Source organism: Moschus berezovskii, chromosome 3 (assembly GCF_049115385.1).
Source record: "Moschus berezovskii isolate FMDL1 chromosome 3, NW_MosBer_1.0, whole genome shotgun sequence".
Classification (NCBI taxonomy): Eukaryota; Metazoa; Chordata; class Mammalia; order Artiodactyla; family Moschidae; genus Moschus; species Moschus berezovskii.
Window position 1 is genome coordinate 51123927 of NC_142462.1, and position 27104 is coordinate 51151030.

General features: G+C 36.7%; 1 protein-coding gene across 8 annotated transcripts in view; it reads right to left on the reverse strand.

Annotated features, from left to right (window-relative positions):
• The window catches only part of PHTF2 (putative homeodomain transcription factor 2), a 138020-nt gene that overhangs the window by 7275 nt on the left and 103641 nt on the right, over positions 1-27104 (reverse strand). For 6 of the 8 annotated variants that reach the window (XM_055420693.2, XM_088834076.1, XM_055420685.2 and 3 more), the window contains 7 exons: positions 23424-23642; positions 15538-15666; positions 13816-14088; positions 13459-13590; positions 10905-10991; positions 2850-3005; positions 1904-1999 (listed from right to left, as the gene is read on the reverse strand). In XM_055420693.2, the coding sequence (XP_055276668.1) occupies positions 1904-1999; positions 2850-3005; positions 10905-10991; positions 13459-13590; positions 13816-14088; positions 15538-15666; positions 23424-23642 (1092 nt within the window). Of the gene's footprint in view, positions 1-1903; positions 2000-2849; positions 3006-10904; positions 10992-13458; positions 13591-13815; positions 14089-15525; positions 15667-23423; positions 23643-27104 lie in introns of those variants that run through there. The other 2 variants (XM_055420689.2, XM_088834073.1) reach the window with 2 other exon arrangements.

Here is a 27104-nt window from a genome sequence, read left to right on the forward strand (position 1 = left end):
TATATCCCAGGTTCTGAATAGAGGACTATGTTTGATCAAAAAAGATCACACTGATGTGCTTTGTATTTTGGTTAACTTTGTATTTCTTTCAATTGTGCAAATGAAGGTGCTCACATGAAGTCTCAACTTTATAGCCTCCTCCTAGCTAGCATAGTGCCTATACTCTCAAGATACTCAATATTTATGTGTCAAAAACCCACCCAGAGCTTCCTGGGTGGTTCAGTGGTAAAAAAATCTGTCTGCCAAAGTAGGAGACATGGGTTTGAGCTCTGGTCTGGGAAGATCTCACATGCTACAGAGCAATTAAGCTCATTTGCCACATCTATTGAGCTGGTTGGCAACTACTGAAGCCCATGTGCTCAAGAGCCTATACTCCAAAAAAAAGAGAAGCCACTGCAAAGAGAAGACTGCTCACCACAACTAGAAAGGAGTCCCTGCTCACTACAACTAGAGAAAAGCCCATGCTGCAACAAAGACCCAGCAAAGCCAAAAATAAACAAATAAATAAACTGGAAAAAACAAAAGCAAAACCCACCTAACTCTTCTGAACCCTTTCAGTGCCTAATATACTGTGAGGCACAATCTATACTGAGTTAATGCATTTTAGTTAACTGAAGAAGTAACCATAGCATTGAGACACAACTAATTTTCTACTATTCCACAAAGACTTGCCTCTTGATAAAAGTGAAAGAGGAGAGTGAAAAAGTTGATTTAAAGCTCAACATTCAGAAAATAAAGATCATAGCAACCGGTCCCATCACTTCATGGCAAATAGATGGGGAAACAGTGGCTGACTTCATTTTTCTGGGCTCCAAAATCACTGCAGATGGTCACTGCAGCCATGAAATTAAAAGACACTTACTCCTTGGAAGTAAAGTTATGACCAACCTACACAGCATATTAAATAGCAGAGACATTACTTTGCCAACAAAGGTCCGTCTAGTCAAGGCTATGGTTTTTCCAGTGGACATGTATGGATGTGAGAGTTGGACTATAAAGAAAGCTGAGCGCAGAAGAATTGATGCTTTTGAACTGCGGTGTTGAAGAAGACTCTTGAGAGTGCCATGGACTGCAAGGAGATCCAACCAGTCCATCCTAAGGGAGATCAGTCTTGGGTGTTCATTGGAAGGACTGATGTTGAAACTGAAACTCCAATACTTTGGCCACCTGATGTGAAGAACTGACTCACTGGAAAAGACCCCTATGCTGGGAAAGATGGGGAGCAGGAGGAGAAGGGGATGACAGAGAATGAGATGGCTGGATGGCATCACCGACTCGATGGACATGAGTTTGAGTGAACTCCAGGAGTTGGTGATGGACAGGGAGGCCTGGCGTGCTGTGGTTCATGGGGTCGCAAAGAGTCGGATGCGACTAAGCGACTGAACTGAAAGAGTTACTATTATGAGATGAGATATACTGAAATTATATTATTTTTGACTGCTACCCAAAAAAGCTTTGAAAATTTATGTATTGGTTATACATAATTATTACAGTGATAATGTATTACTACTTTTTAAACCAACTCAGTCCAAGTAAACAGAAGACTGCTTTGAGAAATACAAAATGAAAAAAAAATAGCAAATTAACATCAAATCTTCTTTTTTAAAATCTAAGTTCTAGGATGCAAAAATTTCCAAAGATGCCAACTTCGACAATATTCTAAACATTATTAAGAGAGTTAATATTTCAAAACTGAATAAAATTTCAAAATGAAATGATCTGAATTACTTTGGTTAGTTTTTCAATGAGAAATAAAATGTAAACTGCATGAATGTGCTCAAAAATAATTTGGAAAACATTTTCAATAATTCTGAAAACCAAACACAGAGTAGGCTCTACAAACAAGTAAGAAAAGTTAGAACAGCGTTTTCTACATGATGTCCATTTTCATTTTCACTCTTACCTTTAGCAATTTAGTAGCCAGTTTTAAAACATTGTTCACTAGTGTCAATTCCTCCTTTTTGTTAGGTTTCTTTTCCATTTTCAAGTAGAGGTTTATCTTTTATTAAAAAAGAAAAAACAATATACTTAAAATTATAACAAATACTCATTTTTAAGAGGAACTGAAAAACATTAGCAGTAATTATTATTAAGAGTATAGGTGACATTAATATTCTTCTTCATACTTAACTATATATTCCTAACTTCTTACAGCAAATATTTTATAAGAAAATAATATTTTTTTAACTTTTCAAATGTAACTAAAAGCTGAAAGAAGGAAAACTGGATTTTATTATTTAAAATGTGAAACACTTTAGTCCCAGATGCAAATCCACGCAGAAAATAAACAATAACTAGAGTAAAGTAAATCAGTTGGTTTGTTTCCTACTTTCCCCATTCCCTCTAACTGACTTGATTTGACAGGGTTACCAATTTCTAAAAATCAAACTATTCCTGACAAAAATACTCAACAAGTTCACTAGAAATGTTTGTTTAAATAATTCCTAAGAAATAAGGAAAGCGTCTTTTTTTAACTCATACAAAATAAAGTTAAGCATCAAAATTACTAGCCTTTACACTTTCTATCGAATAAAAGTTTATACTTATTCAAATATGGCTCTGCTACACTGCAATGCAAACATATCCCAACAATGGTTTAAAATCCATCATTTCTACAAATGGTATTTCCTGCTTATCAAATGAATATGGGACACAGAAACAATAGCTTAGACTTGAAATCTGTATCAAGGCAGAAAACTGAAGAAAGTTTTGTGCTCTACCAAATTTCAAGTTTTGCTCTGCAACACAAATGGTCTTAACAGAGGTTCCTGAAAAATTCTGAAGTAAATGAAAACTTTTTAACATGTAGGTATCAGACATTAATTTATATCATAAACATGAATTCTCACCTGTTCAGTAAGTAATATTGAGGTATTGCTGTATTTTTTACTTGTTTCTGATCCAAGGGTAACAAATCTTAGGAGAAAAAGTGTTAACGAGATGCACCAGATTACTAGTTCCCAATTGTAGTGACAATCAAGGAAGATCTCATGTACATGAAGCAACTAAAAATGTAAGGAAAAGGCAGTATGAAGAAGAATGTGATTCAAATATTTCTTCTTTAAAAGAAAGTAAAAATTTACTTCATACAGATTATGGATATAGTGTTACATTTTTCAAACATCTGACATTTCTTAGGAAATATTTCAAGCACATGAAAGGTATTGAGTATGATGTAATCAAAACCCATATATTTACTTTCATTAAATCTTAATATCTTGCAATATTTTTTAAATTTTCAAAAACATAAGAGTAAGGATTCAAAGGAAGTCCCTTTAAACTGTTCCTTTCATCATTCCCCTTCTTCCCCACCCCTCTGAAAGGGTAATGACTTTTGCATTTACCTTTTCCACTCAGCTTTTACAGTTTAGCTAGGTATTTATGCTTATACTATGCTATGTTATATATATGTTGGAATTTGTATAAATGTTATCACATTGACCTTGTCATTCTTCAATCTGCTTTTTAATCTACTGGATTTGTTTTCAAAGTTTATACATGATTCATTAAGCTTAAATTCATTCATTCTAACTACTGCAAGGTATTACAGTAAAAGAATCAACCACAGTGGATTTGCTTACTCTACCAATTAACATTCACCGGGTTGCCAATTTCCTCATTGCAAACTGCTACTGCTGCTGCTGCTAAGTCACTTCAGTCATGTCTGACTCTGTGTGACCCATAAATATTCTCTTATGCCTCTCCTGGTCTTCTTGTGCACATGTAAGACCTTCTTGAGGAGTTAATACCCAGGAGTAAAACTGCTAAAGCTTTGGACAGTCACACATTCAGTGTTAGCAGATATTACAAACTTGTCTCTGAAAACAGTTGTGCCAATGTGTACTCTCAGCAGTGGATGAGAGTTCCCTTTGCCTTCATATCTATCCAGACTGGGTATTACTCAACTTCTTAACACCTACCATTCTAATGGGTGTAAATTGTTCTCTTACTCTTTTCCTTATTACTTAGGGAGGATGAGTATGTTTCATATGCTTACTGGTCACTGGGTTTCCTCTTCTCTAAGTTATCTTTTTAAACTTTGTATCTAACTTTTTCTATTAGGTTGTCTGTTTTTATTGATTTGTTGAAGTTATTTATTCATTGTGAATGACAAAGCTATTTAAATCATGTATTTTGCCAGTATTTTTTCACAGACTCTGTCATTTACGGTTCTTTTTTAATACTTAACAATTTTCAGGGAGAGGAAGGAGAGAAGAATATAAGAGAGACTGAATGTATCAGGTAAAAGTCTAAAATATTTAGTCTGACCCTTTACAGAAGAAGTTTGCTGATTTCTGACTTACAGAAACAAAACTGATTCTTTTATACTGAAGTTATATCCATTTTATTGATCTTGCAATTCTAAAAAAATGTGTCATGTTTTTCATAGTTTGTCTGGAAAGTTGCTAGAATATTGTACATAGACATCCATACAGTCTATGTTTCTTTTTCTTTTCCAATCTTTATACAATTTCTTTCTTTTCCCTATCTTCACTGGTTAGTACCTTCTTTAACTAGAAGTGATAAAGAGGGCACTCAACTCATTCCTGATTGAAGTATCTCGAAGATAATAAATATTATATGTACAATGTTTGCTCCAATTCTTGAAAGATTATTTATCAAATTAAGAACAGTTCTTTTCAGTCACTGTATTATGAATCTCCCATCAAAATTTACCAATTTGTTTTCTGTATCTATTGAGATGATCAGATGATTTCTCCTTTCATCAACTAAAGGAGTTCAAACTAGATAACTGGATTTTCTAAAGTGGAAAACCTTTGCATCCAAGGGATAGGCAGTCAAGGTCATGGCATATTTACTGTTATTAACTGCTGGCTCATCTTCTGAGTATTTCTGCATCTAAGCTGGTTCACTGCTTCCTGTGTTCATACTGCCTCTCTGGTTTGGTAACAAAGTTACATGAAGTCCATAAAATGAGTTGGGGGAATATTCCCTTTTTCTACTCCCTAGATCTTTTGCGTAGGCTCCCTGGAAGGAAAGTTATGATCAAACTTGATAGTATATTAAAAAGCAGAGACATTGCTTTGCCCACAAAGGTCCGTCTAGTCAAGGCTATGGTTTTTCCAGTGGTCATGTATGGATGTGAGAGTTGGACTGTGAAGAAAGCTGATTGCCAAAGAACTGATGCTTTTGAACTGTGGTGTTGGAGAAGACTCTTGAGAGTCCCTTGGACTGCAAGGAGATCCAACCAGTCCATTCTGGGGGTTATCAATCCTGGGAAGGACTGATGCTAAAGCTGAAACTGCAATACTTTGGCCACCTCATGCGACGAGTTGACTCACTGGAAAAGACTCTGATGCTGGGAAAGGTTGGGGGCGGGAGGAGAAGGGGACGACAGAGAATGAGATGGCTGGATGGCATCACCGACTCTGTGGACATGAGTTTGAGTGAACTCCGGGAGTTGGTGATGGACAGGGAGGCCTGGCGTGCTGTGATTCATGGGGTCGCAAAGAGTCGGACACGACTGAGCGACTGAACTGAACTGAACTGAGGATTACTTGTTTATTAAAACATTTGGCAAAATTCATCTGTAAAAATCACATGGGTCTTGGGGATTTTTGTTGGTAGCAGATTTTCAAACTAATGAGTTAATACTGCTGTATGGCTACAGGGTCTTCTCAGCTCTTCAGTTACCTTTTGAGTCAGTTTTAATTAACATTTCTACAACTGCCCACAGAAGCTTTTAATTTTAATGAGATTCAGTTCATTTCAGTCGCTCAGTCGTGTCTGACTCTTTGCGACCCCATAAATCACAGCACGCCAGGCCTCCCTGTCCATCACCAACTCCCGGAGTTCACTCAAACTCATGTCCATCAAGTCGGTGATGCCATCCAGCCATCTCACTCTCTGTCGTCCCCTTCTCCTACCGCCCCCAATCCTTTCTAGCATCAGAGTCTTTTCCAGTGAGTCAACTCATTGCATGAGGTGGCCAAAGTATTGCAGTTTCAGCTTTAGCATCAGTCCTTCCAATGAACTCCCAGGATTGATCTCCTTTAGAATGGACTGATTGGATCTCCCTGCAGTCCAAGGGACTCTCAAGAGTCTTTTCCAGCACCACAGTTCAAAAGCATCAATTCTTCGGCGATCAGCTTTCTTCACAGTCCAACTCTCACATCCATACATGACCACTGGAAAAACCATAGCCTTGACTAGACGGACCTTGGTTGGCAAAGTAATGTCTCTGCTTTTTAATATACTATCAAGGTTGGTCATAACTTTCCTTCCAAGGAGTTAAGCGTCTTTTTGCAATCAGCATCCGCAGTGATTTTGGAGCCCAAAAAGATAAAGTCTGACACTGTTTCCCCATCCATTTCCCATGAAGTGATGGGACGAGATGCCATGATCTTTGTTTTCTGAATGTTGAGCTTCAAGCCAACCTTTTCACTCTCCTCTTTCACTTTCATCAAGAGGCTTTTGAGTTTCTCTTCACTTTCTGCCATAAGGGTGGTGTCATCTGCATATCTGAGGTTATTGATATTTCTCCCAGCAATCTTGATTCCAGCTTGTGCTTCTTCCAGCCCAGTGTTCCTCATGATGTACTCTTCATATAACTTAAATAAGCAGGGTGACACTATACAGCCTTGACGTACTCCTTTTCCTATTTGGAACCAGTCTGTTGTTCTGTGACCAGTTCTAACCGTTGTTTCCTGACCTGCATACAGGTTTCTCAAGAGGCAGGTCAGGTGGTCTGGGATTCCCATCTCTTGAAGAATTTTCCACAGTTTCTTATGATCCACACAGTCAAAAACTTTGGCATAGTCAATGAAGCAGAAATAGATGTTTTTCTGGAACTCTCTTGCTTTCTCCATGATCCAGCGGATGTTGGCAATTTGATCTCTGGTGCCTCTGCCTTTTCTAAAACCTGCTTGAACATCTGGGAGTTCACTATATACTATTCTTTTTTAAAAACATTCTCAACTATTTCAGTTTAATACTGTGAGTTTTATTTTTAAACACTGCTATCTATAAATATGTTTTGAAATTTCCAAATGCATGGTTTTCTTTTTGCTGTCATTGTTTTCTACTTTAACTGTATATAACTAGAGGTCTGTATGGTATCAGTTCAGAATCATTTTGTCACCTAGTACATGGGAAAGTTTAATAAACTGCTCTGTGTTTGAAAAGAGTATGTACTATCCAATTACAGAATAAAATTTTAACTGTCTTGTTTAGATACATGTCTTCATAGTTTTGTCTGCTTCATCAACAATGAAAGAAATGTGTTCAAAGCTCCCAATGTGGCATTTTGTCAATTCCTCACTACAGTGCTATTGATTTAGGCTGCATATAGATAAGTGTGAAGTTATGTGATAACACACATACAATTCTAGAATTGTTAGATCTTCCTGACTAATAATTCTTCAAACTTTTTGTCAGGTTTCTCTCTATCCCAGTAACACGTCTTAGATTACAGTCTATTTCATCTGCTATTAATGTTACTTCACCAGCTTTCTCTTTGCTAGTACTTATCTGCATTGTATTTTTCTATCTTTTTACATTTAACACTTGACAATGTTATTATGTTCCATGTGTCTTTTGGTGACAGAAATAGATTTTATGTTCATTAGAGACAAAAATACTGCTTGATGTACTTCAGGAACATGGAAATAAAACCTTGAAGAAAAGACTGAGATGCAACAAGCAATTGTGAGTAAGAAACCAGTCTTCTTCCTTTTGTGTTAGATTTTTCTGTTTCTGGTGTTCTGCAGTATCTTTATACTCTTGCCTAGAAAATCCCATGGATGGAGGAGCCTGGTAGGCTGCAGTCCGTGGGGTCGCTAAGGGTCGGACACGACTGAGCGACTTCACTTTCACTTTCACACAATGGAGAAGGAAATGGCAACCCACTCCAGTGTTCTTGCCTGGAGAATCCCAGGGACGGGGGAGCCTGATGGGCTTCCATCTATGGGGTCACACAGAGTCGGACACGACTGAAGTGACTTAGCAGCAGCAGTAGCAGTAGCAGCAGTATCTTTATAGCGTATCCAAGTGTCAATTTGTTTTTATTGTGGCTTCTTGTTCTTCTTGTCCTTCCTAAACATGAAAATTAATGTCTTCTACTAATTCAGAAAAACTCTTAAGTCATTATCTCTCCAAATATTGCTCTCTCTCTTAATACGAAATTCCTATTAGATATATGTTGGATCTCCTTTTCATATTTCCATCTCTTCATCTCTGTTCTATATTCTGGGTAATTTCTTCCATCTCCCAGCTCACCAATTATCTTTGTCTTCAATTTGCTGTTTCTTCTGTTTGTTGTGTTTCTTCTGTTTGTTGTTCTGTTTGTTCTGTATGTTGTGTTCTGTTTGTGTCAGTGACTTTTTTTTTTTAACTTCTATGAAGCAATGCTTGGGTATTTTTCAAATCTGCTCTTTTTTTAAATAGTGTTATCTACATCTTCAGTCATTTTAAACAAGCTTATAGTTTCTATCTGATCAGATCTGAAGTTGCTGGAGATGTACTCCTGTTCTGTTCTGTTCCGTCGCTCAGTCGTGTCCGACTCTTTGCGAACCCGTGGACTGTAGCCTACAAGGCTTCTCCGTCCAAGGGATTCTCCAGGCAAGAATACTGGAGTGGGTTACCGTTTCCTTCTCCATACTCCTGCTGTGTGTTAATTTGTTGACTCACTCATGTTAGAAAGTTTTTTCATGTGTTCTGAGACCTGAAGGGGCTTTAACTGTGCAAATTCTGTGAGGATTAGGGTTGATGTTATATCCCCAAGAACAGTCTTGGTTTAGCTTCTTTCAGGTATCCAGGAGTCTAGGATCTTGTTATATTAACTTCTTGACAACAGCAGCTACAAGACAAGATCTGTAATATACACTTGAACCCTGAACCTGTATTAAAAGCTGACCTACATTTATATACTCTTAGGAGAGACTTTCTGCCTCCTTGGCCAGAATTCTGGCAAAACTGACCAAGCTTCCTTATTGTCTTACTGTGCTGTTGGGCAGACTTTTTCTTACTGCACCTTTTCACTGAGACTGTAGGCCTTTGAGGATTCTGGCCGTGTAGCATATGTATAAGGAGACGGCAGTGGCACCCCACTCCAGTACTTTTGCCTGGAAAATCCCATGGACGGAGAAGCCTGGTAAGCTGCAGTCCATGAGATCGCTAAGGGTCTGGAAACGACTGAGCGACTTCACTTCCACTTTTCACTTTCATGCATTGGAGAAGGAAATGGCAACCCACTCCAGTGTTCTCGCCTGGAGAATCCCAGGGACAGGGGAGCCTGGTGGGAGGCCGTCTAAGGGGTCGCACAGAGTCAGACACGACTGAAGCAACTTAGCAGCAGCAGCAGCGTATAGGAGGTACAGCAGATAAAGGCCTCATCTCCTGTCCTCACATGGCCGTAAAATCTCAAGTCTCTCACATAGTAACACCAACAAAGCACTTCAACCTAACATCAACACATATACTTAAATGCTCTGTTTTTCACTTTTATCCTCATTTTTGGCCCCTTACTGTGTTATAAACTGAAATATACAAGCAATATGTATATTTATAAAACAGCTCACTTATACATATTAAGACGCTGTTTTTTTTTCCCCCAGTATTGTGTGTTCTAAAGAAATATCAATAACCTCAGATATGCAGATGACACTACCCTTATGGCAGAAAGTGAAGAGGAACTCAAAAGCCTCTTGATTAAAGTGAAAGAGGAGAGTGAAAAGGTTGGCTTGAAGCTCAACATTCAGAAAACAAAGATCATGGCATCTGGTCCCATCACTTCATGGGAAATAGATGGAAAAACAGTGGAAACACTGTCAGACTTTATTTTTTGGGGCTCCAAAATCACTGCAGATGCTGACTGCAGCCATGAAATTAAAAGCCGCTTGCTCCTTGGAAGGAAAGTTATGACCAACCTTGATAGTATATTAAAAAGCAGAGACATTACTTTGCCAACCAAGGTCCGTCTAGTCAAAGCAATGGTTTTTCCCGTGGTCATGTATGGATGTGAGAGTTGGACTGTGAAGAAAGCTGATCGCTGAAGAATCGATGCTTTTGAACTGTAGTGTTGGAGAAGACTCTTGAGAGTCCCTTATACTGCAAGGAGATCCAACCAGTCTATTCTAAAGGAGATCAATCCTGGATGTTCATTGGAGGGACTGATGCTAAAGCTGAAACTGCAATACTTTGGCCACCTCATACGACGAGTTGACTCACTGGAAAAGACTCTGATGCTGGGAAAGGTTGGGGGCGGGAGGAGAAGGGGACGACCGAGAATGAGATGGCTGGATGGCATCACCGACTCTGTGGACGTGGGTTTGAGTGTACTCCGGGAGTTGGTGATGGGCAGGGAGGCCTGGCGTGCTGTGATTCATGGGGTCGCGGAGAGTCGGACACGACAGAGCGACTGAACTGAACTGAACTGAAACCAGAAGAATCTTCAGGTAATCTAGCATGTCTTATTACTTGAAACGGAAGTTTAAATTTCATAGCATAGAATATATCCTGAGATACTTTTGTGCTTCCTGACTAATCTTGGTCGATGAGAATTCTTTTTTCAGAGATGAGGCAGTTAAGTCACAGTGATAATTCAGGTATAAAATAAAAGCTAATATTAAAAGTGAATAAAGCAGAGACCATGGAAAATAGTCTGAAAATTTTCATAACTCTAGACACCCATTGGTTTGTTTTGGGAAATAAAGGTGAACTGTAGACAAAAACTAATCATTTTATGTTCGATTAATAGACACCTGAAAATAAGTTATTGTTCATCATGTAAACAAGTAAGATGCATTTACTTACTCTACTGAAAAAAATAAACAGCAAAAATTAAATTTCAAATTACTTATTACTTTGCTTTTATTACAAAGCCTTGGAGGTTGAATATTTATAGATCTGATTATCTAAGTTCTACACAGAATAAGTTAACTCACCTGGGCACAACAGATAAATACAACTGAGATAGTCAACAAGAAAGCAGATGAAACTATGACATCAACTGATCGCTGAGGACCTCGACGCTGGGGGAATAAAAGTGAAAACACTTTAAAATATATTTACTAATTAGTAGCTAATTCCATGCTTTCAATTAAGGTACTGATCCATCCCTGCACATTGGCCATAGCTTATGACATTGAAAATATACCTAATTTGTGAGATGAATTTTAATTATAAACTGTTATTATTCCCTGAGAATTTGCAACACAATGAAAAATGATGAATATATAGCCTAGAATTTGCAGAAGGATAACTCCCAAATATTCCATTTTGTCAAATACTAACCATTTATTCAATAGGTTTTTTGAACACCTGCTCAGAATGAGGGACAGTGCTAGATGCTGGAAATATAGTAGAGAACAAAACAGACAAGAAGTCAAACATCAAGCTCATAGAGACAGATATACTTGCAAGTTGTGATGAGAGCTATGAAGGAAAGGTAAAGATTTCAGAACATTGGTGACAAGTTTGGTACAAATATCACTTCCTTACAGAGATCTTCCCAGGCCTATACTCCTAACTCTCAGAAAGATTGTGTAGGCCTGGGAAGATCTCTCCAAGGAAGTGATATTTACACCAAAGTACACAGAAGGCAATGGCAAGCCACTCCAGTACTCTTGCCTAGAAAATCCCATGGATGGAGGAGCCTGGTAGGCTGCAGTCCATGGGGTCGCTAAGGGTCGGACATGACTAAGCGACTTCACTTTCAGTTTTCACTTTCACACAATGGAGAAGGAAATGGCAACCCACTCCAGTGTTCTTGCCTGGAAAATCCCAGGGACGGGGGACCCTGGTGGGCTTCTGTCTATGGAGTCACACAGAGTCGGACATGACTGAAGTGACGCAGCAGCAGCAGCAGGGTGCAGTAGCATGATGGCACATGGCAGTGTTATTGGTAGAAGGAAAAGCAAGTGCAAGAGTGTAAAACAGAAAAGATCACATTACATTCAAAGCATTGAAGTAGTGTAGTCTGGCTGGAATGCAGAGAGGAAAGTATTTCAAAATGAGACAAGAGGGACAGGCTATCTTCAGGAGATGAGTCACGAAGGGCATTAAAAGCCCCATTAAGATTTGGTTCTACATCCTAAGATCAATGGAGAATTTTCAGAAAGTTTTAAGAATATGGTCAAATCTACATTTTTAAGACACCTCTGGTAGCAAACTGAGGAAAATATTAAAAGGAAGAAACAGGAATGTTGAGAGGCCATATAAGATGTAACTGCAGTAATCCAATACAGGAGATAATTGGTCGCTGCAATTAGGGCGGGGAAATAAAAACAGAGAGAGAGAAGTAAACGGATTTGAGATACATTTTGGAAGCAGAAAGGGTGGGAACTGATGATAAACTGAATGCTGGAAATGCAAGAGAGGAAGTCAGTACTCAGGATAATTCCTAGACCTGGGGTTACATGTTTCCCTCACTGAAGAATGAGCTCCTAATGGCAGGGAGTTTCATCTCATCAATAGTGAATGGCACATGGTTAACATTAAATGAATGTCTATTAACTAAAATAATCACTGCATAAAAGAATGCAATACCTGCTTAGGGATGATAAGGAGAGCAAATTTTAGGTGGCTTTTCACTAAGACAGGTAACAAGGATCATATCCATCCTTCCAGCGGTGTCACAGTGAGAAAAAACAATCTACACTGATCTGTGGCATTGCCCAATGAAGACTAACTTAGCTGAATTTAACAAGTTAAATAAACAGCATAATGAATTTTTTTAAACAGAAGTGTAGACAAATAATGCAAAATTTTTCTACTTTTTCCTTGTTATCTCAAAATAAAAGTCATTAAAGATCTAAGCATGTCAGAGGATAGTTGGCCGTTAGGTCAATTTTATTAAGCTATGATTACTCCATACACAATGAAATTCATTGCTATGCAACAAAGAAATAATTCTCAGAAGTGTTTTCCTAAAACTAATTCAGATGTTTCCCATTTCCCTCCTGAGCTTTTATATCTTAATTCCATAATTAGGAAAGTTATTTTAAAAGATTAAAGGAAAAGAATGGCATGAAAAGGATGGCTTAGAATTGGAAGCTAAAGTTTTCAAATAGTAAGAGGCCACCTCAGTGAGGCAGCTCATTGACAGGTTTTTTTTAATTTCCTTTTTTAAGCAGTGGGCTCCCTCTGCTGGCTTGTGATATAATCATTCTACTGTAGAAAAATCTTTAATCTAGCTTTTGAATGAGTAGTAGTAGTTGGTGAGATTTAAGAACAAAGATAAATTTAGGATAATCTGATCTTGAATCATCTACCTAAAATGCATTTAAGCCTTTTGGTCTTCAGATGTTTTACTGTAAAGAACCAGTTTAACACTTTGAATTTCTGCATATGGATCAAAATGAACACTAGACGTGGCCACACAGCACCATGTGAGTACAAATCTGATTATAAATCTAGACATACATACATACTGACAAAGAATTGGAACTATGAGAGGGAGCCAGCACGTTAGGAGTACTTGTATCACTACCATTCTACCTTAAGATAGGATCGGAGAGAGAGCCACATTTTTATATTCTGTACTTTCTTCAATCGGAAATGGGGAACCTCAGATTTTCGAGCCCTCCTTGCCGATGTTAAATGTCCAAAGAGTTTTGCAAAAAGTAATCGCTAAAAAAGATTAAAATAAAAATTAATTTTCAAGTAGATTACCACATAAAAACAAAAATTAACAAAATAGAAGTTATTAAGGTTTTATTTGGTTAACTATTAAAAAAACAAAATGGGGAAATAATTAGCACATCAAAATGATTTAATGAAACAAATACTTCAGGAATACTGTGAATATTATGAAAAGGATAAAATTCTCTATTGAGATGTCCATATTATACCCACCTGTTTATAAGTTCTTTCTGCTACACAGAGCAAAAAAAAGAAAATCCACACAAGAGACACACGGACCACAAAACTTATTATAACCATAGAAAGAACCATAACATCTTCATTAGAACCAAATGCAATCACATAAAGTTCTGAAGCAGAATGTGCTGTGAGTTGATCCAAGTCAGTAGCTTGGGAGAGTCGGAAAACAAATGGAGTTAAACCCAGGATTAGAGAGATTGCATTTCCAAAAATCTGGTAGCCTATTCCTGGTATATGGCTGTTTACCTTTATAGAAAGAGAAAGAAAAAAAAAATACACAAATTTTATCTACGGTAAAATTAATCCCTAATGAAGCATTTTTTTATTTATAGCAAAATGAAATTACTGTTAAAATATATCAGTTTTAATACCTGAATAATGAAATTTAAATTTACTCAAAGTCTGAGAACCTATTACACATAAAATGTAAGTCAATATTTTCCAGTGTTTAAAAACAGTTCATTATCAGCTCTCTAATTCATTAAGTAGATGCAAAAGGATTTACTTATCTGGTCTTACCTGGACCTTGAAAAAAATATTCTACTTATCTCATTATTTAAAAATTTAGAATATTTACAAATACTAGAATACTGAAAAGAATGAGAAGATCTTTTATCCACTTAAATCCAGTTACAGAAAAAAATCTAGAATTTATACTCTATGTTCTTCTTCAAAGAGTTCACAATACAAATGGGTAATCTCCTTAAACTGTAAAACTACTTTCTTTTATGTATATATACATATATATAGTTTTCTGAAACCATTTCAGAAGACAGAATATGCTAGAGGGGTAAAAATTAAATAAGAGCAAAAAAGGGGCAGGGGAATTATAAGAAAAAAAAAGGAATTTGGAAATTAAATAATGGAAAATATAAAACTGTCAGGACTGGGAGGGATTTTAAATATCATCTAGCTACCTTTTTTAATTATCATATTGCATAGTATGTAAAAATTCACAAATAAGGTACAGAGTATTAACTAGATGTAAGTTTTTGGAGACTCCTTTTCAACAGCTTTTCATAGCTCACATGGAGATATTTAATAGGAAGTAGCTCAGTTTCTGAAACCAGTTATTTTAATTCCTGTCCTACATAAAAGTATGCACAACAGTTCTAGTTAGTAACACACAAGAAATTTAAAATTACAAGTTAAATCACGCCTAGCTGTCCATGGGAATTAGGCAAAATTTTAAAAGTAGAATGATGTAATAAAAGAAATAATAGAAACTGAAGTTTAAACCTATAGGATTTGTATTCTACATCTTCAAGTGACTTAAGATTCTTTTACCATTAGTTGCATTACTCTTTGTATATTTAAGAGCCAAGCATCAATAGAAATTTTCCAGTGTGAATTCTCTTTTTTACTGTTTTGAGTAGTAATAAATCAATGAACTGGGATAAATGATACAGAAAAATGTTTTCATTAACACTTGTATATACCTAGAAGCTCCTAAATTTTATCCACTGGAAAAAAAAAAAGAATAACATAAAATTTTAAACTATCAAAGTCTATTCTTGATCAGAAAATGAAAAGCACCAAAAAATGAGAATGTTTTGGTGACAAACCACTCAAATACAAGTTAACTTTTTTTTTCAGGTTGAAGAAATGAGGTGAGTAGGTCGTAAATATAACACTTCAGTAATAATTTACTATATTAATAATCACTATCTAAACAAATAAAATTTAAAAACTCACTCTGTTCATTATCATTCCACTGATTTCAAGGACAGACATATCTGCTTTCTTGCAGTCATTGCCTTCCCATACGATAGCACTTATTTTTTCTAATCCCGGGTGGGAACTATGGAGCCAGGGCAAATGACTCTATAAAAAACAAACAAATTGGTGAGCATATTAACTGCATTTCAAAATAAAATGTGTATATATATATATATATATATATATACACAATTTTATCTATATACACTAAAAAACAGAAACTGGTGAATGCATTTATATTTATAGAATAGATATATGTATGTATACAAAGCTATCCCATGTACAATTTCAAGGACACTAAAATTCTGTCTTAAAATTAGTTAGCATATACACTGAACATGTAGCATAAGAATAGTCATAAAAATGCATATCAGTTAAGAACTTTCAGAACCTATACTACGGCAACTTATTGTTCAAAAACACTCTAAAATTTTTCAGCAAAGGCACTTAGTTGTCAATCTGTTTACATAACTCCTAATATACTAGTGTTCAAAGACAAATGTGCATCAAATTCATATTACTGACTGTTCAACTTAAGCATGTCTGATACGAAAGAAAATCATCACTGAGATTTGAACCTTTCTGAAAGACTAAATAGTGATACAAACTCATTCAGAAAGACACACACTTACCCTTAATTTAGTTACTTTTCTAATTTTTTTAAATCTAGCATTTCTCCAAAGGATCCCTTCGGAGCAAATATTGCAAACTGAAGCACATAGAACTAGAAGTAGTCCCCCAAGTAAAATAAAGTATCTCTCACAGTTTCACAGAATAGAAAATGGTAGGAAGAAAAGCTGAAAGCTTTAATACAAACAAAATCATATACTTAGTGTGTTTGTTTGAGATCTATAATTAAAAGAATAAAACTTCAAAATAGGATAGCTGAGGGTTAAAGATAGCAACACAATAAAACACTAATCTTTACATTATCAGATATCAAAAAAGATTAGTTCCAGAATGAGATACAATTGATATTTTTAATATTTTAATATTATAATTATATCATATAATATTATTTCCAAGTTATTTTAATAACATATTTCATTGAAAGAACTTCTAACAATGAACAAAAGAATCTACTTTAAAATATTCTTTGGCAGATAAAAATGTGATTGAAATATGATAAAAGATATGCTTCTGCAGACTTAAGGAATATATTTTCCTCTGGAGGAAGCAAAGTTGCACTGATTCATTTCAATTAAAGGTATAAAAAGTAACATAACAATATGCAAGAAAATAAATATGGGAACTTATTATTCTGACTTCATAATTTTCTTTATGTAAAGCTAATATACCACATTTATGTGCACAGAGTAAAAAAAGTGATGAACAATTACACAGGCAAACCACAATGCCAGTAGTCATGCTACTGGCAAAGCCCTTTTATGTGTAGTTATTTGGCTACCAAGACAGTTCCTCTGAAAATTTATCTATTCCAAAAACAAGAGTATCTTAATATATATTAACCTTCACAGTACATAGTTCATTACTGGAGAACCTTAAAAGCTATGTGATACTGACAGGAGTTATTAAATATCCACCTAACTCCTCAAGTTGTATTTTATAATTTATTCCCAAACAAAACAGAAATAATTTACACTAAAATGTCAAAATTTCCCTGAAACTATAATAATTATGAAAAATGATGACACTAAAAAGCCTGGAACAAGTATGAGGAGCTGAATGGAAAGAGTGTTAAACCACAGAGGTAATAGATTAAAGCATTGATATACAGGCTCATTTTTTTTTAACTCTCAAGTCTGTAACAATGAATTATATGAAGCAAGATATACAATACCAAGAATGTCCATCTAGAAAAAGAAATGGGAAATAAAAAAATTCTTCATTCTAAAAGTACTCATTTTGCTCAGGTACCTTCTAACTAGCATTTGATAGCATTTTCCTATTTCTAGAAAGGAAAAAGGCAAGAGCAAAGAAAGCAACTAAAACCTGGAGAATTGAAAAAGATATAGGAATGTGTGTGTGCATGTGTAATGTACTCAAAAAAACGTCTTACTGAAATATGCACTGCCTTTGGTACTGAAAGATTTTTTTAAGTCTCAAAGAAAACGTAAGAGCAAATCATTCCATTTTACAGCTTCATCAGATAACAGGGTCTTCTTAACTATGTTTTTCAAGCTTAAGTTTAGAATTCATTCAATACTTCTTGTTATCCTTATCAAAAATCTCAATTGCTTTGCTCCCTGTTCATTCAAAGCTTTTTTGAAGTTTCCACCTCTGGGAACTACAGCAGTTAAAGTATGGCTTTACCCACTGAAAAATTAACTTCACTTGAATGTGTCTTGGTCATTGTTTGGTCACTAAGTTGTGCCAACTCTTTGCGACCCCATGGACTATAGCCTGTCAGGCTCTTCTATCCATGGGATTTCCCAGGCAAGAATACTGGGGTGTGTTGCCATTTCCTTCTTCATGGGATCTTCCTGACACAAGAACCGAAACCATGTCTCCAGCATTGGCAGGTGGATTCTTTACTACTGAGCCATCAGGAGAGCCACCAGGGAAGCCCCCAGAATGCGCCTTTATATTATATACTCATCCATGGCTACAGAATAAAAATTTTCTCTTTTAGAAATGTTTCAGTAACTATTTACCAAGAAAATAAAATAAAACTACATATTTGGTGACACACTGACTAGAACACACTGATTGAAATGCTCAGTGCTTCTTCATGGGGAGGAATTTTCCAGTCTTTATCATGAGCAGAAAAGGGTCCCCCAAACCTTATACAGATCTTAGCCAAACAAAAAAAAAAAAGGCAGCTTTTCATTAAAGGGAGCTAATTTCAGCTAAAACTGAAAATATGAGCTTGTTTTTAGAAGCCTGAGAATACAAAATGCATGTGAAATCGTCCTAAATCAAAAAGCAAAACCACTGTAAATTTAAAATACTGTAATTAATATGTAGATTAAAACAGTTAAAAAAATTTTTATCTTTCCAAAAAAAAGGAAAAAAGAGATATAATAGATTTAGGACCAAAATTTATTCTAGAGTGCATTCATTACAACAAAATTTTTAATCATTTAACAAAGGTCTACTTAGCACCTTTTGAAAATTTTTGTTTATTTCACTCAACTAATATTAAGCACCTACTATATACCAAGTGCTGTGTGATACAACAATGAGCAAATCAACACGTGGTCCCTAGCTCTGTGCCACTTATCCAGTTGCTGAGAAAAGAGCTCACAGACATTTTCATAAACCTAAAATTCAGTTATTATCCTCAGTGACTTAGATGAATATACAGGTGACTCATCCATCACCCTTTTCCCATGCATTATTCTCTGTTGTTTTTTTTTCCACTACTTAAATTCCAGGGATCTTCAGCTAGTTCCATGACCACACCCTGGACCCTGTCACCACACAGAAATGCCTACTTCTGAAATGAGCCTCTAACCACAATCTTTCATCTTACCAGAGAGGAAAGATTCCTCAAACCTTCAATTTAAAACACACTTTTCCTTGAACACACGTATTCTTCAACCTATCAGTCTCTTCTTCTTCATACTTCCTTCTCAATTTAACATGTCTAGATTCTTGCCATATCCATTATTTTAACCAGCATAGCATCCCCTTTCCTGTCCCTTGAATAGCAACTACTTGGCACCTACACTATGTGACTCTGGGTGCATTATTTAATCCTGAACCTTCATCTCATTTATGAAACTAAAAACAAACTACATTGACATAGATCATGGAGATTATATGAGCAATGCATCTAGATTACTTTGCACAATGGATGATATATAGGGTCAATGCTTATTAAATCTTTGTTATTATAATTATTACAACTATATTTTAGAGACTATCATACAACTGTGTAAAACTTATTTTTCAGTTGCTAAATCATGTCCGACTCTTTGTGACCCCATGGACTACAGCAGACCAGGCTCCTCTGTCCTCCACTACAACCCAGAGTTTGCTCAAATTCAAGTTCAGTGAGTCGGTGATGCTATCTAATCACCTCATCCTATGCCACCTCCTTCTCCTTTTGCCTTCAATCTTTCCCAGCATCAGGGTCTTTTCAAATGAGTCAACTTTTTGCATCAGGTAGCCAAAGTATCGGAGGTTCAGCTTCAGCACTAGTCCTTCCAATGAATATTCAGAGTTGATTTCCTTTAGGATTGACTGGTTGGATCCCCTCAGAGTCCAAGGGATTCTCAAGAGTCTTCTCCAACACCACAGTCCAAAAGCATCAATTCTTTTCACTCAGCCTTCTTTATGGTCCAACTCTCACATATGTACATGACTACTGGAAAACCCAAAGCTTTGACTTCACATACCTTTGTCAGTAAAGTGATGCCTCTGCTTTTAATATGCTGTCTAGGTTTGTTATAGCTCTCCTTCCAACGAGCAAGCGTCTTTTTTAATTTCATGACTGCAGTCACCATTGGCTGTGATTTTGGAGCTCAAGAAATTAAAATCCGTCACTGCTTCCACTTTTCCCCCTTCTATTCACCATAAGTGATGGAACCAGATGCCATGATCTCAGTTTTATTTAATGTTGAATTTCAAGCCAGCTTTTTCACTGTCCTCTTTCACCTTCATCAAGATGCTCTTTAGTTCCTCTTCACTTTCTGCCATTAGGGTGGTATCATTTGCATATCTGAAGCTGTTGATATTTCTCCTTGCTATCTTGATTTCAGCATGGCATTTTGCATGATGTACCCTGCATATAAATTAAATAAGCGGGTGACAATATACAGCCGTGGTGTACTCCTTTCCCAATTTGGAAAATCGGATGTTCCATGTCCAGTTCTAACTGTTGCTTCTTGACCCGCATACAGGTTTCTCAAGAGGCAGGTATGGTGGTCTGGTATTCCCATCTCTTTAAGAATTTTCCATAGTTTGTTGAGATATACACAGTCAAAGGCTTTACCATAGTCAATGAAGCAGCAATAGATGTTTTTCTGGAACTCCCTTGCTTTCTTCAGGATTCAATGAATGCTGGCAATTTGACCTCTGGTTCCTCTTCCTTTTCTAAATCCAGTTTGTACATATAGAAGTTCTCGGTTCACACGCTATTGAAGCCTAGTTTGACTTCAAGCTAGCTAGGATTTTGAGTATTTCCTTTGAGTATTCAAGCCTAGCTTGGATTTTGAGTATTTCCTTGCTAGCAAGTGAAATGAGAGCAACTGTATGGTAGTCTGAACATTCTTTGGCATTGCCCTTCTTTGGGATTGGAATGAAAATTGACTTTTCCAGTCCTGTAGCCACAGTTGAGTTTTCCAGATTTGTTGGCATGTTCACTGCAGCACTTTAAATCCAGCACTTCTACTACCTTTGTTCGTAATAATGCTTCCTAAGGCTGTGGAGAAGACTCTTGAGAGTCCCTTATACTGCAAGGAGATCCAACCAGTCCATTCTAAAGGAGATCAATCCTGGATGTTCATTGGAGGGACTGATGCTAAAGCTGAAACTCCAGTACTTTGGCCACCTCATGAGACGAGTTGACTCACTGGAAAAGACTCTGATGCTGGGAAAGGTTGGGGGCGGGAGGAGAAGGGGACGACGGAGAATGAGATGGCTGGATGGCATCACCGATTCTGTGGACATGAGTTTGAGTGAACTCCGGGAGTTGGTGATGGACAGGGAGGCCTGGCGTGCTGTGATTCATGGGGTCGCGGAGAGTCGGACACGACTGAGCGACTGAACTGAACTGAACTGAAGGCTCACTTGCCTTCACACTCTAGGATATCCAGTTCTATGTGAATGACCACACCATCGTGGTTTTCTGGGCCATTAAGATATTTTTTGTACAGTTCTTCTATGTACTCTCAATCTCTTCTGCTTCTGTTTGGTCTTACCATTTCTACCCTTTATGCTGCCCATCCTTGCATGAAATGTTCCCTTGATATTTCCAATCTTCTTGAAGAGATCTCTAGGCCTTTCTGTTCTATTGTTTTCCTCTATTTCTTTGCATTATTTAAGTCTCTCTCTCCTTCCTATTCTCTGGAATTCTGTATTCAGTTTGGTATATCTTTCCCTTTCTCTCTTTTATTTTGCTTCTCTTCTTTGCTCAGCTATCTATAAAGCCTCCTTAGACAACCACTTTGTCTTCTTATATTTCTTTGGGATGATTTTGGTTACTGCCCCCTGTATAATGTTATGAACTTCTGTCCATAGTTCTTCAGGCACTCTAACAGATCTAATCCCTTGAATCTATTCATCACCTTCACTGTATAATCATAAGGGATTTGATTTAGGTCATACCTGAATGGTTTTCCCTACTTTCCTCAATTTAAGCCTAAATTATGCAATAAGGAGCTGATGATTGGAGCCACAGTCAGCTCCAGATCTTGGTTTTGCTGACAATATATAGTTTCTCCATTTTCAGGTACCAAGAACACAATCAATCTGACTTCGGTACTGACCATCTAATGATGTTCATGTGTAGAATCATCTTTTGGGTTGTTGGAAAACAGTGTTTGCTATGACCAGCAAGTTCTCTTGACAAAATCTGTCAGCCTTTGCCTTGTTTCATTTTATACTCCAAGGTAAAACTTGCTTCTCTGATTATCTCTTAACTTCGTACTTTTGTATTCCAATCCCCTATGATAAAAAGGACAACTTTTTTTGGTATTAGTTCTAGAAGGTGTTGTAAGTCTTCACAGAACCAGTCAACTTCAGCTTCCTCAGCATCAGTGACTAGAGCACAGACTTGAATTACTGTAATGTTGAATGGTTTGCTTTGGAAAATGTGTAGAATGGGCAGCTACAAATTCACAGTTTTAGATTCCAGCTAAACTAAGATTCCACTCAACCAAGTAGGAGTGTGACTCTTTTAATGTGTTATATGGCTTGAACACAAATAAACATATACTCTCTCCTCACCACCTCCATTTCCCATAAATGATAATGCCAAGTCTTCACCACTTATGCCACAAGCCACTTATCCTACCATCTCACTTCTTTACTATTAAGAGACCATCTGGCTTCCAGCACTTCAAAGAATAGAGATCATGCAGTAACTCTCATGGTCTGACTTGCTTCATGCACTCTTCCTCCCCTGCCTGTTTCAGCAGAAGATGTGTTCCTTGTCCTGTTGGAGGCTAGGCTTCCTAAGTATACCTTTTCTCCAGAACCCTAAGAAACCAACTGTAACAATTTTCCCACCTGTTTTTCTCCTTTGCACATAAGTGCTCTCCCATCTTCACATCTAGCAGCCGGGGACCAAAACATTCCTTCACTTTCTCCAACTTGTCAGGGTTATGCTTCTTTCTTATTGTTTTTTAGTATTTGTTTATTTTATTTATTAAGCTGCATCGGGTCTTAGTTGCAGTACACTGGATCTTCTCATAGTAGTTATATGTTGAAATGATAACATTTTGAATATACTGGGTTAAACAAAACATATTTAAACTAATTTTACTTTTTTAAATGTTTTTAAATAAGACTACCAGAAAATTTTAAATTATGTATGTAACTCATTTTATTTCTGTTGGATAGCATTACTACAGGCACTTTGAAATAAAAATCTGAAATTCATGAGGTGTAGATTTGTGAATTATAATCGTATACGTGTGTGGAATTAAGGTCATGGGTATAGATGAATCTGACCATGAAGTATGCTTAGTGCAAAAAGGACTAAAGTACAATCTGACTTAGAAAATTCTATTTGCCAACAATTTCTCAGGAACATGCTTGCAAGGTGATTGACAATCACTATATAAATACTGAGATTCTATGTTCCTATGAAGCCAGATCACAGGTCACATAAAAATAAAAATATGGGAACATTATTTTAATTGAATGTAAGTTTTATCTCACCTCTGTAAAATGTACATACATTCAAAGGAGCTGGACCAACAGCCCCACATAATCCAACACTGTAAACCAACCTGATGAAAAGGGTCGTCTCTATATTCTTTTTTCACACATGGATTAATTTGAGGATTTTCCACATCTGTCTCACTGGTACAAGATGATCGGCATTCTGCACAATGTAACAAGTCTTCCCATAATACATCTTCTGTTTCAGATTCTGGCCTTGTGCTCTCAGAATCCTGTCTGGAACTTGAACAGCGAGAGCTGCAACTAGTACCCGATTTAGGGGCATCCTGAAATCAAGATATTCTTTGACATTAATACAATTTATGTACCCTTTCCAACTCAATGGATTTTATCAGAAACATATATTGCTACTTTTTACTAAAACAACAAACATACTGCCAAATGACAGTGAAATAAACAGCAAAACATTAAAATACATATTACTTTTTAAGGAATAACAAAATGTTCTCGAATCAAAATGTGATTTCACATCTCAGCTCCAGTATTAATTTGTAGGCAAAAGCTGTGCCTGTTTTCTCTTAAACTTTATACAAAGTTCAGAATTCCGAGACTAGCCTAAATCTGTATGGACTGCATAGTCAGTGAATACTAATCCACTTTAACTAATATGTTTAATGAAGTTCTTTTCTCACTCTAGTCTTTTTTTTTTTAAGCAACAGTAGGTTCCATATATCTACTGTTTTCATTTCTCAAACAGAAATGCAATAAATGGATATAAAATTAACAAATACTCTATACCAGGAAGATAACTGCCAACTTGAGTTTTTCAGATGTGTGCTGTGCTTAGTCATATCTGACTCTTTGCAATCCCATGGACTATAGCCTGCCAGGCTCCTCTATTCATGGGATTCTCCAGTCAAGAATACAGGGGGTAGGTTGCCATGCTCTCCTCCAGGGGATCTTCCCAACTCAGGGATCGAACCCAGGTCTCCCGCACTGCAGGCAGATTCGTTACCATCTGACCCACCAGGCAAACCCAAGAATACTGGAGTGGGTAGCCTATCCCTTCTCCAGCGGAACTTCCTGAACCAGGAATCGAACCAGGGTGTCCTGAATTGCAGGTGGATTCTTTACCAGCTGAGCTACCCAGGAAGCCCCAGGTTTTTTAGATAATCTATGGTAAAAAATAAAAAGTGAAAAATTAAAAGGCATAAGTTAAATAATTTCTCATTGGTATACTTTTCCACTAGGAGTTTTTTCAAATACAAAATAAGTACCTTTGAGTAAAATTTAAATTAATTCAAAAGTGAAAGTGAAGTCACTCAGTTGTGTCCAACTCTGTAGCCCCGCAGGCTCCTCGGTCCATGGATTTTCCAGGCATGAATACTGGAGTGGGTTGCTATTTCCTTCTCCAGGAGATCTTCCCGACCCAGGGATGGAACCCGGGTCTCCCGCATTGCAGGCAGATGCTTTACCATCTGAGCTACCAGGGAAATTTGTTTGTTTTTTTTTAATAACTTCTTAAATAAAGAATGGTAATAGCTATCCTTATACTCAAGTACGCTGAAATTTTTGGATTTGTTTTTACCCATCCTCTGTCAGTAAGATTGTCAATTTTACTTGTGAATGTTTTATATTTATTCCTCTCTGCCATGTTACCACAACAGTTCAGATTTCATCATTCACACTTTATTTGCTGTAAGACGTTCCTTATTGACCCCTATCTGAAAGGCCCTTCCCTATTTCTAGATTAACCTTCCCACAGTGCAGCTGCTCTTTCATTCCTCAGACTAAAATCTTTCTGTGGCTTCTCACATTCCTTCAACCTGCATGCTTGTCTTTGAATGTGCTACTTTGGACCCTGTTGTCTACTTCTCCTTCAGCAACACTGGGCTACTCCCTAGCCCTTCAACACAGCTTGCTCTTTGCCACTCTAGCCTCTAATCATGTTCCTAGCACTTACTGTTAATACTACTCTCCTTTAAAGTCTACTCTACAAAACATCAGGAAAATACCATCTCTCCCCTTTCTAGCTGTCTTACGTTGTTTCTGAATCACCTACCAATGGGGAATAAAACTACCTACCTTTAAGAGATACTGAAAATTAAATGAGCGCTGTAGCTTTTAATGCAAACCTAATACAAAGCAGGGGTTCAACAAAAGTTACTTTAAAGCTACTCTCTACCCATAGCTGATTCATGTCAATGTATGGCAAAAACCAATACAACATTGTAAAGTAATTAGCCTCCAATTAAAATAAATAAATAAAGCTTCTCTCTATTTAGAGCAATCAGTTTGTCCCTGAAGCAAGTTGTTACTTCTTATGTTCATTTAATGACAAATTTTGCATTTTTTTCTGGCATCTGAAATATATGTGTTAATTAAATGCTCATGTAGTTCATAGTCTCAAATATATCATATCTCTTAAATATACTATAAGTCTATGAAAGACACAAACCAAACACTTTTTTGCCATCATTAGCACAAGTAACATAATATCTTAAATGAATTAGATATATTATTGATAATTAATTTATTGATACTAGGATGGGATACCATAAACATAAATTTAGTATACTGCTAAGAGTATTTATGAGAGGAACATTGTTTGAGAGAGAAAAATTTTCCAGAAAAGCTGAGCAGGAAAATAAATAAAGCAAGAAAAAAGGGTAAAAATAAGTCAACTTTGTTTTAAGACATACACTCCCAAAATACTTCAGACTCAGTAATGTCAACCATAATATTTGAAACATAAGCTGTTCTCATTAGATAGGAAGACACACTGTATTAAGTAATCAGTAATTGCTAAATCAAAATTTTTTATGAAACTAGATTATCGGTAACTCATTTCTGATGCAGACTTGCTAACCAGATACAAATGTAAGTAATAAGATTAAAGGCCTGATAACTGAAGAAAATAGCTCGAAGGGTCATTTAATGTTGTTTGCTCTGTTTATCTCAAATCTCTAGACTGGGAGATTCAATTGAGAATACAATCACATTAAAGACTATTTGAACTGAAATAGTTGAAGGGAAGAAGCATTTATAACATAAATGCTTTATGCCAGGCAATTATGCATAATCTTATTTAAACCTAACAATCTGATGACGCCAGTCTCCTCCTCTCCCCACTGTACAGAAGCAGAAACTGAGACTCACATAAGTTAAACAATTTTTCCAAAGTCACTTAAGAAGTCTGACTCTAAGCCCACTGTTTCTTCATTATGCTTCCCATCATCAGATGAAAAGCTAATTCACAACAGGAAAGAAAAACCGAGACACTTGCAGAGTTAAACAAAGCAAGACAGAGCTAAGAAATAGTACAAATGATTAAAAGGAGCTACCAATTACCCAGGACATCTCCTATACCCCAGATAACCAAGTAATTCCACAACCATCTTCCCAATAGGAGACTGGAAGAAACCCATCAGACATAGTAGATATTAATAGCAGAAACAGGCAAGGAACCAGGGTAGGGAGTTGAGGGGTGAGAGACAGAAGGGTTAAGTCAAAGTCCAAGATACTGAATGGCAAGATCACACCTCATTCCCAACACCCTTGGTGCTAAACACCATGACAGCATGGTATAGTACCTACCACTCCCATGCCACCAGAAGACTGGATGATTTCTTCCTGAAAAACAAAATGCCCCTAAGAAGCATATCTACAGATGCTAACATCTGGGAGGCTTACAACAAATGGCTGAGTTCCTGAAAAGTACTCTTATAGTGAGGCCCATCAGTCCTGCTCCTGCACAAAGTGTTTCCCCAAATGATTTCTTTGTGCCT